Source organism: Engystomops pustulosus, chromosome 2 (genome assembly GCF_040894005.1).
Source record: "Engystomops pustulosus chromosome 2, aEngPut4.maternal, whole genome shotgun sequence".
NCBI lineage: Eukaryota > Metazoa > Chordata > Amphibia > Anura > Leptodactylidae > Engystomops > Engystomops pustulosus.
In genome coordinates this window covers 28807935-28829103 of record NC_092412.1, presented here as the reverse complement: position 1 = coordinate 28829103, position 21169 = coordinate 28807935, and the positions used below count along the sequence as shown (strand labels likewise).

At 44.1% G+C, this 21169-nt stretch overlaps 1 protein-coding gene across 2 annotated transcripts; it reads right to left on the bottom strand.

Annotated features, from left to right (window-relative positions):
• Window positions 1-1801: 1801 nt before the first annotated feature.
• On the bottom strand, window positions 1802-20027 carry LOC140117404 (guanine nucleotide-binding protein G(I)/G(S)/G(O) subunit gamma-4). 2 transcript variants are annotated; one of them, XM_072134123.1, is made up of 4 exons: window positions 19655-20027; window positions 19150-19312; window positions 14777-14883; window positions 1802-4716 (listed from the first exon to the last, which is right to left on the bottom strand). In XM_072134123.1, exons 3-4 carry the CDS (start codon window positions 14873-14875, stop codon window positions 4588-4590), a joined length of 228 nt encoding a protein of 75 aa, XP_071990224.1. In that variant the 5' UTR covers window positions 14876-14883; window positions 19150-19312; window positions 19655-20027; the 3' UTR covers window positions 1802-4587. The 2 variants fall into 2 exon arrangements, with proteins under 2 accessions (XP_071990224.1, XP_071990225.1); XM_072134124.1 differs by lacking the exon at window positions 19655-20027 and adding an exon at window positions 19515-19647.
• Between the last annotated feature and the right edge of the window lie 1142 nt (window positions 20028-21169).

The window sequence follows — 21169 nt, the reverse complement described above, 5'->3', positions numbered from 1 at the left end:
GCAGCTACCCGACTATATACATTGCTCTGGAATTACTGCACCTGGCATCATCTGTATATATAGAGATATATTGAAAGGCTTATATTTCGGGGCCTGTTGATCATGAATACCAACAGAGCGTGACCACCAAAACGCCACCCACCTGATACATTATTGTCATGCCACATGGACATTGAGGATATAGGATACTGATGCCCTAAGGTTAACACCAAATGTTCTGTAGGGTAAGTGTGTATTTCTCGTATTATATCATAGTTCTATTCTGCCATTCTGGTTGTATCTGTGAACCCCTTGACTACACCACCTACGGAGGGTTATTTTGCATGACTTCATACTGACCGATTCCTTTGGTTTCCCAACTCTGCTATTGTAACTTGTCTTTGACTTGATGATCCATGGGTTGACCTTGGGTTGGCCAATGATACCTGTTGAGTACTCTATTTTTTTTTATATAGGTGAGTCAGTTCTATACCAGTGAATTTGGTTACTGTCCACCTAAATGTAAATCCTTCATGTATACTAAATGTATGTTAAATAACAGAGAAGTTTAATGTGTCACCAAAATTTTGCCCCTCACACCAGTCATATCAAAATTATCTGCAATGAAGCACTTAACCTTAATCACAGCCATTTTTCTGATATGCAAATTAGTTTAGATGAGTCATATTCTGAAGAGAAGTCACAGGCTGGCAGCGAACCCCGCCTCCTTTTAATGATTGACAGTTCAGTCTCTCCAAATCTCTAGCAAAGTTAAATGGATGGCATGCTTCTCTGGTAGTTGAAAAAGGCTTGTGGACAGGCCGAAACACATCCTATCCACTGGGTATCGTATATTGTGTGATATGGAATAAAGAAGCTGATGAGATTTTTGTGTGTCAGGACTTTTCTCTTCAAATTTTGGACTAAGCAGACAGGAAGTCCTCCCCCTTTCCACTTCCTGTCCTTTTCAGAATGCTGTCCCTCTCGCTCTGTGGTGAAATTAGCAATGAGCATTGTGTGGGGAAACGGCAAATCTTGTCACCATTTTACTCACCCCACTATGGGGCCACATGTCAGTGGGCAGAGCCAACATAGACAAACTTGTGCTGGTTATTGATGACAGGTTCCCTTTAAGTATTTCCCATATATTTATTATAATCTCTAGTAAACCTATGAAAGTGTTTTAGATTGTTTTTAGATTGCAGCTTGACAGCACACACTCCCACAAGAGTAATTCTTTCCCCTCCCTTTTTTTTTCAAATGCAAAACAAGAAGACTTTATAATACTAAAACTGATATTTAATTCCCAATATTGACACTCACATTTGCTTCACTTCTTCTAACTATTCCATTTTTTTTTTCCATTTTAACCAACATACAGTATGCGTAAACATTTCACTGGATCAGAATCGATATACATGTATATACAAATACAAAAAATATGGTGGTAAATTGTTTCAGATTAAATCAAATCAAAAGACGAGGGGGCACTGTCTCCGACTGGAGAAAACAAGGTTTAATCACCAGAGGCGACAGGGCTTTTTTACTATGAGAACTGTCAATCTGTGGAATAGCCTGCCTCAGGCGCTGGTCACAGCAGGGACAGCAGAGAGCTTCAAGAAGGGTCTAGATGCCTTTTTACACCTAAATAACATTGATGGTTATGTTATATAGAATTGTTTCCCCTAAATCCCTTCCTCATGCAATCCCTTCCCTTCCTTGGTTGAACTTGATGGACAAGTGTCTTATTTCAACCGTATAAACTATGATACTATGATGTGTGTGCAACACAAAGAGAATTCACGCAGAATCCTAAACACAGTAAAGGTAAGAAATGTAAGAATTTTATTTATACTTCCCAAACTTAACCCAATTTTGATTTAATGGGGATTTAATACTCATCAAATCCAAAATGGCTTAAAAACACTCAGAGCATATTACTTTGAAAGAATATTTTAGTAACTGCAATTTGTAATCTGTACAACGTCATGGTCACATCTAATACTATACTTCATAGATTTAACTCAATAAATCACCAGACTTTTTTACCCCCATTTCTTTGTAATTAAAGGAAACGTACCACCATGGATCTATCTATTAAGGTAGACCCGGTGGCAGGCTCCTCTGATGTACGTATTATAGCCCTTTTTAGGGCTATTTATCTCGTGGGCCAGAACTTTTATAAATTTTAATTCTCACAATATGCAAATTTCCTAAAGAGGCTACTGGGGCTTGGAGTAGCCGGAGCTGAGGCTACATGGTGCGGCTACTCCATGCCCCAGTAGCCTCTTGCGTTCCGCCTACCAATGCATCTTCAGTGCGCAACTACGAGGAGCTGCGCCACTCGCAGAACGCAGGCCGTCGGTTGCACAGTCTGAAGCTCTGAAGCTGGAGTTATTGCGCATGCGCAGAACCCAGCTTCGCAGACGAGTGTTCGCAGCTCCTCGTAGTTGCGCGCTGAAGATGGGTTGGGAGGCGGAACACAAGAGGCTACTGGGGGTTGGAGTCGGCGCACCGTGTAGCCTCAGCACCGGCTACTCCACGCCCCAGTAGCCTCTTAAGGAAATTTGCATATTGGGGGAATTAAAATTTATAAAAGTTCTGGGCCACAAAAGAATTAGCCCTAAATAGGGCTATACTACTCTACATTAGAGGAACCTGCCACCGGATCTACCTTAATAGGTAGATCCATGGTGTTAGGTTTCCTTTAAGGTAAAGTTTGTGGGTACGCAATCATTTTAAAAAATATCACAAGGAACTTGAAGTTTTGGGCATGCTCTCCTGAAGCACAGGAGTAGATGTATACAGTGTATATACCCATAGTTTCACTGGAAAATATTCTATAGTCCTTCCCATACATTGGCCCAGATATATTATTGTGTGCTCCAGTTTTTTGTCTAAGTGTTTGTGCCATAATTGTGTTGCGGTTGCACTTTGTCCAACATTTTAGAAAACACTGCACGAAAAAGGGCAAGCTGGTGCTTAGTTTGCAACACATTTAGATCTACCATCACAGTTGTGACGCAACAGCACAAGGCCAAGTGCAACAAGAAAAAAAAAACACTTGCACATCCGGAAAACAGACAGATTAATGAAGAGTCTGCAACACTATTAACCCCTTTGCACAACACAATGTAATGTTGTGGTGCTGCAGGGGGGGGGGGGGTTGTATGGCACCCTATCAGCGCCCTCCAATGATGTTGGGTTTGACCGTGGCACTTTGCTGGCACCTATTGCGGCAGTTGTCCCGCTCTGACCAGTAGAGGCGAGTGTCAGCTGTATAACCCACTACGTATGGAGAGAGCTCTGCCAGAGAGCTCTCTCCATACACAGTAGATTATACAGCTGACACCCCCTTTCCCTAGATACTTATAAAAATAAATAAACAGTAAAAATCATAAACATGTTAAAGGACATCTACCACCAGCATCAAGGATTGTAAACCAACCACACTGACATACTGATGTGTGCCTCCTCTGGCAGGATTTGGTCTTCTTTTCATTTCTTATGCCCTTGCCTTTAAGAAAAAAAAGTCTTTGAAAATGATGTAAAATGAGCCCGAGGGGCTACAGCTCCATGTTAATGGAGCCTGGAACCCCTTAGTCTCATTTGCATAATTTTTCATCCCTTTATTTCTTAAAAATGGGGGCATAAGAAGCTAAAAGAAGAGCAGCTCCTACCAGAGGGGGCACACACCAGTATGTCAGTGTGCTTGGTTTACAGTCATATTTGGTTGTAGATTTCCTTTAAGTATCTCCACGTTCCAAAATTACCAAAATAAAAAAATTATTCCCGGCTGTGAACACCGTAACGGCAAAAAAGTGTTGATTCAGACATTTGGGCGCTATTTTCCATCCATTAATATTTGAATCAAAAATTATCAAATTGTCATGTAGGTCCCAAATTGATAGAAAGTAAAACTCTAGCACGTACCACAAAAAATGACACCTTACACAAGTCTGTACACCAAAGTGTATAAACGTTATTGGCCTCAGAATTTGGCAGAATGGCACTTTGAACAAAGCATTTAAATTTTTTTTTAATCTTCTAAAACCTATATAAATTTGGTATCCCTGTAGTCGTACCAAACCAAAGAAAATAACGGGGAGGTGTCATTTGGGGCGCACAATAAAAGACGTAAAAAAAAACAATAAACCGTAGCAAATGTGGGGGTTTTTTTGGCAGTTTCACCACACTTGGAATTTTTTCTGTTAACAGAAAAATAAAATAGTTTTGGAGTGAGCGGAGTAAAAAAAAGAACAAATGCAAAAACAAAAAAACATCCTGAAAGGATTAAAAATACGGCACAACGATTGCATCGGTTTTCATATATCTGGGCCATTGATCAAAAATGCTGATAATGTTTCAATGATTGGAAAAAAAAAATTCCTGTATGTATATGAGAGATAGTTCTGATTCATTGCTCAGGGTAACAACACAGAAATCCTGTGCCCATATTCGCAGTTTTCCATCAAATCTATATGTCACACTACAGTATTGGGCTCGTCCTCCTCTAATTGCAGATTGGTCAGTATGTTACGTGTAATAGGTTTCCTTTAACATCATGCATAATGTAAATGTAAGAACAAAGAACAAAAAAGAAGTACTTTAAAGTATATTGCAAAATAATTTTTTCTCCCTAAAAGGATTTTCTGAGGCAGGCACTGGAAGAATAAGTGGATCTTCTCTGACGTGGGCATCACAATAAGCCATCAAATCTGCTGCGGCTTTGGATATCTGTAAAGAATAACAATAGAATACAAGGTTAAATTAAAAATAAAACTTTTCAAAGTTAGAAAACCAAGAGTGTATAAACCCTTAACGACCCTGGACGTGAATGCACGTCCAGATCGGGGGGTATTTCCATCCCTGGACGAGCATTTACGTCCTGTATTGATGTCACCGTGACAATTGCACGAATCAGCCGGGACTCTAATGTAACAGCTGGGATTGCGGCTTTATGAGCCCTCCTATAGGGCTTTTGGGTATGCCACTGTCACCGTCAGACCACCCACGCCGTTTTAAGGGGGTGCCGATGGTCTCTATGCCAGACCCTAGGTCTGAACGTGGACCCCAGAGCTGCCTGCAGCAGCACAATTACAGATCCTGTCATACACTGCCATATATCAGTATGACAGAGTTCACCATCTTTTTATGGTGCACCTTTAACATAGGGCGTGCATGATGCCTATTTTGTGTTGCTCGTCCTTTTCTTTCCAAAGGTGTGACATTTTCTGTTCTGCAAGTGTTGGACAAAAATCTTTCTCACCAGACGTGAAGTGGATGGAGACTAACGTCTGCCTGTCTATGCCCTCAAGCTGAGACCAGTTAGCTTGCCCACAGATCTCATGATGCCTTGTGTTCTCTCTTAAAGTAATTTAGCATTAAATCCATTTAGTTTCCCACATGTAAATCCAGTGAACACTACACAGTGCACATACAGGACGTATATGGAGACCAGCCTGGCAGCTTCTATCACATGGAGGAGCAGGGAACATGTAATAAGTGATAGAAATTATTAGTACAGTACTTGAACTCTATAGCCTGTGCTGTGTCAGCACTAAGGGTTAATAGCTTATCTGCAGAGAGCTGATAAGATGACAAGGTGGGGGAGGGAACAGCATAAAGAGCAGAGACATAAAGAAAAAGTTCTGGAACCGCAGACTGAGATAGAGGGACTGATAGGGAACAGGGAGATCTTGTACCTCACTATTCTGTGTGGGAGACATCTGCATTGACTGACCAGCCCTGCTACATACACTGTCACATGACCTCCTCCGCTGTGAGCAGGGAGCAGAAGCTCCTCCCCTCCCATGAAACCGACCTGAAACAAAATGTAAACAAAGTACGGATTCACAGGGCTTATCAGCACATGGAGAGGAAGCAGCCATTGCAGCTCTGAGGTAATCTGAGGGGGATAGCAAAGAAACTGCTGCATATAGGTAAGTATTAAAGGGCACCTACCACCACAAATCTACCTATAAAGGTAGATTGGGTGGTAGGTGGATCAATGGGACGTGAGGATGGCCCTTTTAAGGTAGATTTGTGGTGGTAGGTTTCCTTTAAGTATCAAGAAGAGAGAGGATCTGAGGTGAAATGCATACAGCTACAATAACTGTTCTGAAAGGCAGGGGGGATTTTATGTGCAAAAGTATACAGTTGGGTATTATCAACATAAAGATGATACTGAAAAACAAATCTGTTGTCCTCTGGGCTGGACATGTGACTCTGCGGTATAAGAGCAGCGTCACATGTCCAGACACCATTATACACAGGAGACAGCCAGATAGAGTGTGCTACTGGACTTAGGATCAGTCACTTAAGCAGGGACTTGTGAAACAGCAGCAATTGCCCTTTCCAGTGCACTCTGGTACAGAAGAAGCTCCTATTATCGGGGACAGGTGAACATCTGAAATAATTGCCCTTATAAGGGCACTGTGAATAATTGCATGGATATTCTAACAGATTATACTGTATACTACACCAAACCTTGCAAAAACCAGACCTGTTTATTAGAATGTACTTCATCATGAAGTAGGATCTTGATGATCCTGTTTCTCTCTAGTATTCAGCCACAGAAAAATTATAAATCATCGTCAATCATACCTTGTTTGTAAAATTGCTCCTGCCAGAGAAAAGTCTTGTTGTCAGAGTATATTGCGCTTTTCTACCTACAGTACGTCAGTAAAGTGTGGTCAATGAGAATAGCGCACACAAATACCTAGTGTAGAAGTCCTGTTGTCGGAGAAAATTGAGCTTTTCTACCTAGTTCTGAAATCTTGCTTTCAGAGTATATTGCCTACGTCAGAAAAGTGTGGCCAGTGAGATAAGCTTACTTTTCTACGTAGAGCAGAAGTCCGGTTGCCAGAGAATTTAGTTCTGTATCTGCCTGCTCCAATTTTATCTGGTGCAAGTAGGGTGTGCGGTGTGTACTGGTAGGCCCTAATAGGCCACAAGAAGTTGAGGCATTTGTCAATTACATGACAGACAGTGCACCACTCTTCATGGGATTATCTTCGGCACAATCATCCTCAGAAGGTCAGAAGAGACCTATGATGACGATGAAACACAACTGACAATAGCTGTGGCTTTCTTCAATGTGTAAAAAGAGGGCAGCGGTGAGGGCTCGGTGGTGGAAAAAGCGAGATCCAAGACCCAACATGGGTAGAAGGCTGATACTTTGGACGAAGAGGTGGTGGCCAGTAAGCCCCAGGCAGCCAACAGAACAAGTGAAAGGGGGTCAAGGTGTGGGGGTCAGCCAGTAGCCATGAAACAAAAACCTTCCCATAGGGCAGTGATGGCGAACCTTTTAGCGGCCGAGTGCCCAAACTCCAACCCAAAACCCCCCTTATTTATCGCGAGGTGCCAACCAAAACTTAAAGCAGTAACTTATTGCTTCCTGTTCACCAACTTTCAATCATATTGGCCTCCTGAGGACAGCAACACAGTAGAAAGATGGAAAATTTTCATCATTTTAGCCTCTTTCCAGTGTCCCTCTGTACAGAGAAAATTGTGGGGCCACCAGAAGGTCCTCCAAAGATAATACGGCCCCGTCTACTCATTCTCCCTCTTCCTACAGTCCCAAGTATCAAAGTAAGTATCAAAATATGACTGGAAGCAGCATCTTTTAAGTTGCTTGGAACTGCAGGAAGATTCTTTGAGTTCTGTCTGGTGTGCTGGGGCAGTGGCCCGGGTGCCCACAGAAAGGACTCTGAGTGCCGCCTCTGGCACCCGTGACATAGGTTCGCCATCACTGCCATAGGGTGTATGCAACATGGCATTTTTTTCTCACAGAAGACAGAACATGTGTCATTTTCAGGCTGTGCCACCAGTCCATGAAACACGGCCTATGCCTTAACAATCTGAGCACCTCATGTATGACCAGGCACCTGCAGAGTAGATATGCAGTGGCTAAGACATAATAAAAACCTGGAAACTTCTGAAGATCCCCCTGCTGCTTGTGTTGGCCCGGCCTGTTTCACCAAGTCACAAGGCCACTGGTCGCCCCACTTAGGAAGGATGCGACGTTCCACCGTCGCCAAACCTGTTCACAACATCCCCACAGCTCTACATCCCCCAAATTATGGGGGGGATAAAGTGAAAGTTTGCTCATTGACACATGATGCTTGTTCCCGATTGCAAATGTTTCAGCGTAAAAACATGCAATAGGAACATATTGGGGGTCATTTACTAAGGGCCCGATTTGCGTTTTCCCGACGTGTTAACCGAATATTGCCGATTTTCCCCGGATTTTTGGCGCACGCGATCAAGAAAAACCGATGCATTTTAAAAAACGGAAGTGTCGCGGAGCTTGCACTTACCTGCATCCAGGATAGGCCGGTGTATTTGAGTGCGTTCCGATGCTCTTCAGCGCAGCAGCGCCACCTGGTGGACGTCGGAGGAACTACCTTGATGAATCCCGGCGGACCCAAATCCACCGCAGAGAACGCGCCGCTGGATCGCAAACGGACCAGGTAAGTAAATCTGCCCCATTATGCTGTCCCATGTGCACGTCCTCCATTCTTTAGTGCGTCAGGTCTGGTGACGGGGCCCCCTGACACTGTGGGCCCCATAGCAGCTTCTGTGGCTGCTACCGCTGTAGTCACGCTGCTGGCCAGTCTGCTCAGGTCTGTAATAGACACAGGAAGTCAAAGCAGCAGAAAGGTGGCCCTGACTACAGAGCGACATATTTTATATAGAGCTGCCATAGTTATCTGTCCAGCAGAGACACGTCTAACAGAAATCCCCAAGTTTCAGTGACATGTTCTTATTGCATTGTTACAGACTGACAAATAATGTCGCCCTACTTATTAGCAGAAGAGGGATGTTGTCCATGAATGGAGAAAGTTCAGTGTCCATGTCTATGTGGGAAGTAGTAGTTCACAAACGACACATTAGAGCCCGTTCTTTTGTGTAAACTACGGGAGTCGACTGCCCGCCCCTATTTAGTGAGCTGAGTCTGATGATCCAACTCACTCAGGGTGCGTTCACAAGTGGCAGTAACACATGCGTTTTCAAACACAGCAAAACAACAAAAAAGAGGAGATTTGCCTTGATTACATAGCTGTCCACATTGCTTTTACAAAATGCATGCGTTAACATGGTGTTAACACGGAGTTAACAAACACATGCATTAATGTTTTTTTTATATATGGCTTGGGAAGTCTTAAAACAAGTCTAAATTACTTTGACACCCGAGAGCCATATATAAAGTTTTTTAATCTGAGACAACTCCTTTAACCCCTTAACGACTTGAACATTTTTCACCTTCCTGACACGGCCCATTTTTTCAAATTTGACATTCTAAGCGGTTATAACTTTGGAACGCTTTAACATATCCAGGGGATTTTAAGATTCCTTTCTTGTGACACTTTGCACCTTGTGTTGGTTGAGAAATTTGGGTTATATGTTGTGCGTTTATTCATGAAAAAGATTTATATTTGGCAAAAATTTGGAAAAAATCTCAATTTCGAAGTAGCACTGTGTGTCTGATCCACATGGAGAATGGCCACATACCCTTTACACATCACAGCCTTGCTTGACCACAGCGTGTAAGGGGTTACATGCGGCTGGTCACATGGTCAGAGGCAGTGATGTCACCCGTTATCCCTTTCCTCCCCCTGCTCATGTCTGTGTGTAATGTATAGTAAACCATTGCTAGTGTCTGTGCTTTATCTGCTGACATGCTCTCCCTCATGTGTGGGACACAGACATCAGCTACACTTGAATCTGACATGTTCTGCTATAACATGGCTGCCTGGAGCTGTTATATCTCTCCTATACACACACAGGCTGCAGGGGCCTCCAGCACCAGGAAGCACATGGAGGAGCCATTACACCATTATACCTCACATCATTATACAGGCTGTCAGTCATGTGTATAGGAGTATCTCATACACACAGGCTGAAGGGGCGCCAGCACCAGGAAGCACATGGAGGAGACATTACACCATTATACCTCACATCATTATACGGGCTGTCAGTTACGTGTATAGGAGTATCTCATACACACAGGCTGCAGGGGGCGCCAGCACCAGGAAGCACATGGAGGAGCCATTACACCATTATACATCACATCATTATACAGGCTGTCAGTCATGTGTATAGGAGTATCTCATACACACACACAGGCTGCAGGGGGCACCAGCACCAGGAAGCACATGGAGGAGCCATTACACCATTATACAGGCTGTCAGTCATGTGTATAGTAGTATCACATACACACACAGGCTGCAGGGGGCACCAGGAAGCACATGGAGGAGCCATTACACCATTATACAGGCTGTCAGTCATGTGTATAGGAGGATCTCATACACACACAGGCTGCAGGGGGCACCAGCACCAGGAAGCACATGGAGGAGCCATTACACCATTATAAAGGCTGTCAGTCATGTGTATAGGAGGATCTAATAGACACACAGGCTGCAGGGGGCACCAGCACCAGGAAGCACATGGAGGAGCCATTACACCATTATACAGGCTGTCAGTCATGTGTATAGTAGTATCACATACACACACAGGCTGCAGGGGGCACCAGCACCAGGAAGCACCTGGAGGAGCCATTACACCATTATACAGGCTGTCAGTCATGTGTATAGTAGTATCACATACACACACAGGCTGCAGGGGGCACCAGGAAGCACATGTAGGAGCCATTACACCATTATACAGGCTGTCAGTCATGTGTATAGGAGGATCTCATACACACACAGGCTGCAGGGGGCACCAGCACCAGAAAGCACACGGAGGAGACATTACACCATTATAAAGGCTGTCAGTCATGTGTATAGGAGGATCTAATAGACACACAGGCTGCAGGGGGCGCCAGCACAAGGAAGCACATGGAGGAGACATTACACCATTATACCTCACACCATTATACAGGCTGTCAGTCATGTGTATAGGAGTGTCTCATGCAGAGGCTGCAGGGGGCGCCAGCACCAGGAAGCACACAGAGGAGCCATTACACCATTATACCTCAAATCGTAATACAGGCTGTCAGTCATGTGTATAGGAGTATGTCATACATACACAGGCTGCAGGGGGCGCCAGCACCAGGAAGCACATGGAGGAGCCATTACACCATTATACAGGCTGTCAGTCATGTGTATAATAGTATCACATACACACACAGGCTGCAGGGGGCACCAGCACCAGGAAGCACATGGAGGAGCCATTACACCATTATACAGGCTGTCAGTCATGTGTATAGGAGGATCTCATACACACACAGGCTGCAGGGGGCACCAGCACCAGGAAGCACATGGAGGAGCCATTACACCATTATAAAGGCTGTCAGTCATGTGTATAGGAGGATCTAATAGACACACAGACTGCAGGGGGCACCAGCACCAGGAAGCACATGGAGGAGCCATTACACCATTATAAAGGCTGTCAGTCATGTGTATAGGAGGATCTAATAGACACACAGGCTGCAGGGGGCACCAGCACCAGGAAGCACATGGAGGAGCCATTACACCATTATACATCACATCATTATACAGGCTGTCAGTCATGTGTATAGGAGTATCTCATACACACACACAGGCTGCAGGGGGCACCAGCACCAGGAAGCACATGGAGGAGCCATTACACCATTATACAGGCTGTCAGTCATGTGTATAGTAGTATCACATACACACACAGGCTGCAGGGGGCACCAGGAAGCACATGGAGGAGCCATTACACCATTATACAGGCTGTCAGTCATGTGTATAGGAGGATCTCATACACACACAGGCTGCAGGGGGCACCAGCACCAGGAAGCACATGGAGGAGCCATTACACCATTATAAAGGCTGTCAGTCATGTGTATAGGAGGATCTAATAGACACACAGGCTGCAGGGGGCACCAGCACCAGGAAGCACATGGAGGAGCCATTACACCATTATACAGGCTGTCAGTCATGTGTATAGTAGTATCACATACACACACAGGCTGCAGGGGGCACCAGCACCAGGAAGCACCTGGAGGAGCCATTACACCATTATACAGGCTGTCAGTCATGTGTATAGTAGTATCACATACACACACAGGCTGCAGGGGGCACCAGGAAGCACATGTAGGAGCCATTACACCATTATACAGGCTGTCAGTCATGTGTATAGGAGGATCTCATACACACACAGGCTGCAGGGGGCACCAGCACCAGAAAGCACACGGAGGAGACATTACACCATTATAAAGGCTGTCAGTCATGTGTATAGGAGGATCTAATAGACACACAGGCTGCAGGGGGCGCCAGCACAAGGAAGCACATGGAGGAGACATTACACCATTATACCTCACACCATTATACAGGCTGTCAGTCATGTGTATAGGAGTGTCTCATGCAGAGGCTGCAGGGGGCGCCAGCACCAGGAAGCACACAGAGGAGCCATTACACCATTATACCTCAAATCGTAATACAGGCTGTCAGTCATGTGTATAGGAGTATGTCATACATACACAGGCTGCAGGGGGCGCCAGCACCAGGAAGCACATGGAGGAGCCATTACACCATTATACAGGCTGTCAGTCATGTGTATAATAGTATCACATACACACACAGGCTGCAGGGGGCACCAGCACCAGGAAGCACATGGAGGAGCCATTACACCATTATACAGGCTGTCAGTCATGTGTATAGGAGGATCTCATACACACACAGGCTGCAGGGGGCACCAGCACCAGGAAGCACATGGAGGAGCCATTACACCATTATAAAGGCTGTCAGTCATGTGTATAGGAGGATCTAATAGACACACAGACTGCAGGGGGCACCAGCACCAGGAAGCACATGGAGGAGCCATTACACCATTATAAAGGCTGTCAGTCATGTGTATAGGAGGATCTAATAGACACACAGGCTGCAGGGGGCACCAGCACCAGGAAGAACATACAATAGAATAGAATAGAATGCTTTATTGTCCCCATAGGGGAAATTGATTTTGTCACAACGACAGCAACAACACCTCCATTCATGATCACAATTATACATATACGAACAATAAGGATACTAGCATACATATAATACGTACAAATAAATACATCCACGAATTAGTAAAAAATTTTAAAAAACGATAAAAAGAAGAAACACCTTGGTTAAAAATAACATCAATTACTTGCCCAAGTTAACTAGTGCAATTGCCCTAGGTATGAAAGAGTTTTTAAAACGATTCGTTCTACATTTAATATGCAGAAACAGTTCACTAAATGTACTGCGTTGACCAATTAGTGTGTTATGTAATGGATTTTTCTCGTTACTTACAATGGACTTGAATTTGGAGAACATACGTGCACACAAGACTGACTCCCAATCCTCCGTCTTAGAACCAACAACTGAGCTCACCTTCCTAACCAATTTCTTGAATTTGTTTACGTCAGTCGTACACGTGCATTGTTTCCCCAGCACACCACCGCATAAAATAAAACACTCCCAATTACAGACTGGTAAAAGGACATCAACATCCTACGGTCCACATCGAAAGACCTAAGGGATCTTAAGAAGTAAAGTCTCCCAGACGCCTACTTATACAATTTCTCAGAATTTATATGCCACAATAGCTTATCATCCAGATAGATGCCCAAATACTTATAATTTGTGACACGTTCCACTGCGACGCCCCTAATGGCTCCCTAATGGAGGAGCCATTACACCATTATACAGGCTGTCAGTCATGTGTATAGGAGCAGACAAGCCAGATGAAGCGCCGAGAGCGCGAAACAGCTGTCCTTCCTGCCATGTTTTGAGTCCCTGCGTCCTCCCTATCCCTTGATGTGTAACTACACTCTTTGTCTTTCTGTGAGTATGCACAAATAAATTTTCATTGGAAGGAGTCTACGCGGTGAGTGCCATTCCATTTCTCATTTCTCAATCATACCATGTTCTCACGCTAAGAATTCAGAGCACCACAGCGCTCCTACTCAAGTTTCGTGTGCCATGACCCATGTTATCTTGCACCAAGCCTCTGACAGAAACGAATCCAAGGTATACAGACCTATACTTCAATAGAACTTGTCGTACACCCAGTAGTGCCACCCAAGTTTCACGTTCTACATAAGTATATGTGTATAGGAGTATCTCATAGACACACAGGCTGCAGGGGGCACCAGCACCAGGAAGCACATGGAGGAGCCATTACACCATTATAACTCACATCATTATACAGGCTGTCAGTCATGTGTATAGGAGTATCTCATATACACACAGGCTGCAGGGGGCGTGGCCACCAGCACCAGGAAGCACATGGAGGAGCCATTACACCATTATAACTCACATCATTATACAGGCTGTCAGTCATGTGTATAGGAGTATCTCAAATACACACAGGCTGCAGGGGGCGTGGCCACCAGCACCAGGAAGCACATGGAGGAGCCATTACACCATTATAACTCACATCATTATACAGGCTGTCAGTCATGTGTATAGGAGTATCTCATACACACAGGCTGCAGGGGGCATGGCCACCAGCACCAGGAAGCACATGGAGGAGCCATAGGTCATTTACATACAGCTTTAGGACCTCATTGCTTAGGTTTACAGGCATGTAGAGGGACAATGAAGGGCTGTTACATTTAACAATGGGGAACGCCTCCGACCCTGCTAATTATCCACCCTTTACACCGAGCCCTATCACTAGGGAGACTGAAACCCTTTGGTTGTAGTGACACATTATTTTATAGGTCTTCTGATTCTAGAGACCCCTACAAGTTCTGTGTTGACTTGAATTAAATGTATTAGTCACTGTGGAGATTACACCTGAAAGATTTTACCTTTCGCTAGTTAAAAAAAAATGTTTTATAGTATACTTATACCTTTATCCTGTCCATGCAGGCTTCCATTTTGAGTTGCTCTACCGCTTTCCGTGCCTGAGAGATGCTAGTTGTGCTGTTGTTAGGAACTATTTCCTTCATGGTTTGACCTTAATTATAAGAGAAAAGTGAGTTATACAGTGGTACACAAATATATAAAGTTATCAAAATCATCATGACCATCTCAGACAGAAATTGATTTAATTCTGTCTCTGGATGAGGTGCAACGCCGATGAGTGTCCTGGTGCGGCCATGCTGCATTTAATAAATAATAATTCCTTTATTTATATAGCGCACACAAATTGCACAGCATTACGTAGAGCTTTCCAAATCAGTTCCTGTCCCCATGGGGCTCACAATCTAATCAACCTACCAGTATGTTTTGGAGTGTGGGAGGAAACAGGACCCGGAGGAACCCCACGCAAACACGGAAAGAACATACAAACTCTTTGCAGATGTTGACCCAGGGTGGGATTAGAACCCAGGACTCCAGCGCTGCAAGGCAGAAGTGCTACCCACTCAGCCACCGTGCATTTGTAGTAAAATACTACTGCCGACATTACAAACCCCATGGCATCACATCAACGGCCTGTGATTTGTATTGGACCTGATTGGACCAAATTTGCATAGCCGCTCCATGTGACTCAGGGAATGTCACAGGGGGGCATTTATCATACGCTGGCGCCCATGCTATCTTTTCCCGTAATACGGGGAGGTGCTGCATATATCTGTATGGAGAGTGGCGGGGGCGAGCAGCGATCACCCCCTCCTCCTCTCCCGTGTGCCACTCATATAAAATATCCAGCAGTCTCCCCTCATCAATAAAATGTCCAGCAGCCTCCCCTCATCAATAAAATGTCCAGCAGCCTCCCCTCATCAATGTAATGTAAGTAAATGATAATGACGACAAAGGCAAAACGTGGTCACTTCAGTCACCGTGCACTTGATGCATTTTGGATGTCCACTTGGGTCCCCAGGCCGATTTTTCATAGTATCATAGTTTATAGGGTTGAAAAAAGACACATGTCCATCAAGTTCAACCAACCTTGGAATGATGTCACACATGGCGTTTTTAGGCCGTTTTTGGGCTGTTTTTAGTTTTCGTTTAGTTTAGTTGCGTTTTCAGGTCGTAAAAAAAACCCATGCATTAAAAAACGCATCTGCTTTTAAAATATGTTTTTAAAATTTGCGCAATTAAAAACGGAAAAACGCACAAAAACAGATGCGTTTTTTACGATCTGAAGACGCACTAACTAAAAACGGCCTAAGAACGCCACGTGTGACACCACCACCCTTAGGGTGATACCAAATGTCCCGTTTTTGGTCAGTTTTAAAAGCATGCGTTTTCAGTATGTTTAAAACGCATCCGTTTTTGACCGTTTACCATGTGTTTGGCTGTTTTGTACCTGTTTACCTAGGTTCTAACGCATGGTAAACGGTCAAAAACGGATGCGTTTTAAAATGGACCCAAAACTGGACATGTGGCGTCACCCTGCTATAGGAAGAGGGGTATTATAATGCCTTCTGTAAAGACGGACAACAGAAAAAGGAGCACTATCAGGAGGGGACTACAGAAAAGGGGGCATCTGCAGGAAAGGCGACATTTTAGACTGGGGGCTACTGGAAACGGCAAATTATATGGGTCAGGGTTAGATATGGAGTATTTGCAGGACAACAGATTCTTTTCTCCCAGGGACCATGGTAAGGGGGTTACCGCCTCCCTGGAAAAGAAAATGTGGTCCCGAATACAATAAGGTTGGGGACCACTGATGTAAAGAGTCTCTGCCCCTTTCTAATGCAGTGATGTATAAACACCAAGTAAAGCAGTCACTGGTTTGTACAGTACAGGGTTAAACACGGTGTCTCTGGAGGAGAGAGGGGCCATTAATCACTGGAGCTCATACAGACAGCAAGTCTCATCGCTCCCTGACAAAGACGAAAGCTTCCGAATCTGGTTGGAGGATTTGAGACACTTTTGACCTTCCGTACTCTGGTGACATCACTGGAGCCGCCATTCTTTCCACTGAAATAGCGGATTTGCTACCGGCTGGAGCAATTCTCTGCGGTACGACTGGACTCTCCCGATACCTGCGAATCACCATCTGCAACCGGATGCTACAGGACTCCTTGGACTAATTTGGGCTACATCTAATGGATGTGACTGTTGTAACCCACAGGTACCTCATACTCCGCACAATCTGCATCTGGGTTTAGAGGCTTTCACTTGGTTTTTATAGTAGTAAGGGTGATGTCACACATGGCGTTTTTAGGCCGATTTTAGTTTTCAGATTGTAAAAAACGCATGCGTTTTTGTCCGGTTTTCAGAATTTGCACAATTAAAAACGGACAAAAATGCATACGTTTTTAAAAACGGGTTCGTTTTTTAACGTTCTGAAAACGCGCTAACTAAAAACGGCCTAAAAACGCCATGTGTGACATCACCCTAAGGGTTAACCCCCTTAACGACTTGGCTCTTTTTTGTTTTTTCAAAAATCAATAAATTCCTTATTTTTTCATGTAAAGAGCTGTGTGAGGGCTTGCTTTCTGCATAACAAATTACACTTCATAGTGACGGTATTTAATATTTCATGCCGTGTACTGGAAATAATGTTTTCATACATTTACAAAAATTAAAACCTGTACAAAAATAAAATTCTTCATTTTGCCACCTTCTGGCGCTAATAACTTTTTCATGCTGTGGTGTATGGAGCTGTGGGTGGGGTCATTTTTTGTGACTTTTGATGAAATTTCTAATGTAACCATTTTCAGGACACGCTTTTGACCACTTTTTATAGAATTTTTAATATTTTGCAAAATGGCATTTTTGACTTTGGGCGCTATTTTCCGTTAGGGGGTTAAACTCCATGCAAAAACATTATTATATTTTGATAGATGGGACATTTTGGGATGTGGCGATACCTAAAATGTTTGTAATTTTTACTGTTTATTTGTATTTATATCAGTTTTAGGGAAAGGGGGGTGATTTGAGTTTTTATGGGTTTTTTATTTCATTTTTTTTTTACTTTAAAATTTTATTTTTCAGATCACTTAAACCCTAGGTCAGTGGTGGCGAACCTATGGCACGGGTGCCAGAGGTGGCACTAAGAGCCCTTTCTGTGGGCACTCAGGCCATTGACCCCAAGACAGAGGTCACTAAACAGGACCAAATTCACCAAATCTTCTCCAGGGAATTTAAGAGATGCTGCTCTCAGCGCTATTTTAAAATGACACTTCATTGGATGTTTGGAACTGCGGTAAAAGTGAGAAAGTGTTGATAGAACTGCAGTATCTTTGGAGGTCATCCTACTGGACCCTACATTCTTACTGTACAGAGAGACCCTGGAGAGAAGCTACAATGATAGTCTGAATGGAATGTGCCCTCCTTCTTTAAACTGTATTGGTGGCCTCAAGGGGCCGATGCGACTGATAGATGCTGAAGAGCAGGTAGCAATAAGTTACTGCTTAAAATGCTATGTTGGCACTTTGCGGTAAATAAGTGCATTTTCGTTATAGTTTGGGCACTCGGTCTCTTAAAGGTTCACCATCACTGCCCTAGGTAGTCTGATCGTACCGTATACTGCCATAGTACAGCATGCCAGTATATGGGAATTTTAGTCATCTATGAGGAATAACAATATATATATATATATATATATAGATAGATAGATAGATATATAGACCCCATAGGGTACTTAAACCCTATGTAGTCAGATTATTCCTGGCATGTACTGCAACACTACTGTATTGCAGTAGATGGCAGTATTGGAGGTAATCTGTGAAGGTGCGTTCACACGTTCAGTTTTTCAGATGCAGTTTTCAAAGCCAAAAGCAGGTGTGGATCATCTGCTCCTCCTCTTCTTTTTTAAACAGCATCTGATAAAACTGAACGTGTGAGCGCACATCACTGCGTGTAATACACAGGGCTTTTCAGATCTCTCCTAGGTCATGGAGTCCCCTGCAAAAAGATTGTCACTCCCCGGCATCAGTGGGAGCGACAATCCTCCCAAGATGGCGGCGCCCACACACCACCAGGGATTTAAATGCCGCCGGCATTTAAAAGGTTGACAGTAGTGATCAGTGCCTGATGTTTCTGGTGGGTGTTTGCAGCATAATGCAGCAAACACCTGCTCTGTATAAAGAGGGCTCACATGCTCCATAACGTACATATCCGTCATCGAATGTTAAGGTGTTAACAGTTTTTTAAAAAATGCAAATTGTCACCTGATTGGTCACTATTTCCAGCACCAAATTTCACAAATATGGCCCTACTCACTGTACTATAACTGGTACCTCCAATAATGGATGAGACTGGCAGCAGGCCAGACATAGATGAAAAGAAACATAGAAGACGGTGAGCGTAATGCTACTAGACTCACCAGAGATGCCAGTGCGTGTGGGGGAGATCCAACAATGAGGGTTAACGCTTCTTCTCTCCTTCCCCCTGATGATGTTGATGGGTAACCGAACAGAAAAGTCAGCTTCAAAAAGCAAAAGCGCGATGCTGCTGAGGAAGATGATGATTTACCCACGGAAAGCCAGCTGTAAAAAAGAGAGAAAGAGACGAAGATGGTGATGATTAACCCAAGGAAGCCAGCAGCGAAAACAGAAAGCACAAGGCTTTCCACTGGGTGACCTAGATACGGAGCGCCGCGTCGCTCTACGGACTGTAGGAGCAGAAATTCACACAGCAGCTAATTATGAAGTAAACGTTATGTAATTACAGCGATGCTAAAGAACCCACCATGGACGAGACGAGGCCACTAAGGATCAGCAAGCTGTTCCTCCTTCTAGTGTGCCGAGCCATATCTACGGAGCTGCTGATAGGAGTCTCCCCTATTGTCCATGCTATGAGATCGGCAAAACAATAGACATACAACTTACCGGAAGAGAACATGGTGGACAAGTTGCCGATAAAAGCTGCAGTGCAGGTGCTCCGAATAGCAGCACAAGTGCTGTCAGAGACTGGCTCAGGGCACTTCCTGAGACCGGCGGGGGCTTCTCTGCTGTTAATTGATTCACTATAGAAACGAACTGTTCAGTCGCCCACGCTTCATCCAGCCCCTCACAGAAATAGCAGCTCAGCTTGACAAGGCTCCACGCATGGCCGAGACCCTTTGTGAGCCGGAGTATCAGTGCAGCACATTGCAGTGGTGGGGGTTTTTTTTAAGGGTCTTCTCCGTGTTTAAGGCTTTGTGCTCGCCCGGCACTGATGGATAGATATTGAATATATATGTTGTATAAAGAAGAAGGGTAATGTTTCACTGGCAGTGTAAATGGTCGGCACATGTGATGAACGTAAGGAGGAAGGCCGCTAATGGCTGCTGGCTAGATGCCTTACGACAGTAATAAGGGGAGGCAGCAGAAATTACAAGCAGAGATCTCTGTCTGCGGGTCAAAATGTGACCCTGCACATAGAAAATTCAAGGCAATGCTAAGCACATAGTCACTACCCCCATCACTGCACATTCACGCTCCGCTCCCTTAGCTGACCATTATTTAGGCTTTGTCTTCACATCCACCCAAAGAGTCAAAGGAGATGACTCGCTATTCACTTTAATCTTTAAAGACAAGTCCTGAAAAAGGCTTTAACCCTTTCTGGAAACGTCGGAGTAATTTTTACCCACGTGCAAAAAAACCCAAAATGACAGCATAATGAATTGTACTAACCCCACCCCCACCCCCCGTACAAACCATATATTTTCTGAAAGCAGAGCAAAAAATGTGCCCCAAATAGAAAATAATTTGCTTCACACCCTCTAAATGTCAGAGACGAACATCTGCCGAGTGCATAGATACCTCATAGTCATATGTTCATATGAATAAATCACCATAAAATCACTAAAACAACCAAAAAATCTGCTAGAAATTTTAAGACGACCTGCAAAATATAGCGATTAACGCCTTAACGACTTGGCTCTGTTTCCAGTTTTTGCTCCCATTTTTCCATGTACAGCCAGTCCCCGAGTTACATACAAGATTGGTTCTGTAGGTTTGTTCTTAAGTGGAATTTGTATGTAAGTCGGAACTGTATACTTTATAACTGTAACCCCAATTTTTTTGGTCTCTGTGGCAATTGGATTTTAAAAATGTTGGGTTGTCATAAGAACCAGAATTAACACTAAAGCTTCATTACAGACACCTGTGATAACTGTTATAGCTGATTATTGTAGCCTAAGGCTAAAGTAGAGTAAGTTACCAACATCCAGAGGTCTGTTTGTAACCAGGGGTCATCTGTAAGTTGGGTGTTCTTAACGGGAATCTACCACCAGGGTGAATGACTTTATGCAAATGAGCCTGAGGGGCTCCAGGCTCCATAGGTGTTAATGGAGCCTGGAGCCCCTCAGGCTCATTTGCATGCAGTCTTTCATCCTGGTGGTAGATGCCCTTTAAGCTGTA

What these genes read in the sequence shown, in the direction of transcription:
- LOC140117404 (XM_072134123.1), bottom strand. Translation starts at nt 14,875, where the DNA reads ATGAAGGAAATAGTTCCTAACAACAGCACAACTAGCATCTCTCAGGCA. An exon ending in CCTGCATGGACAGGATAAAG is followed by an intron (nt 4,717 to 14,776) that starts GTATAAGTATAC and finishes TATTCTTTACAG; the next exon opens with ATATCCAAAGCCGCAGCAGA.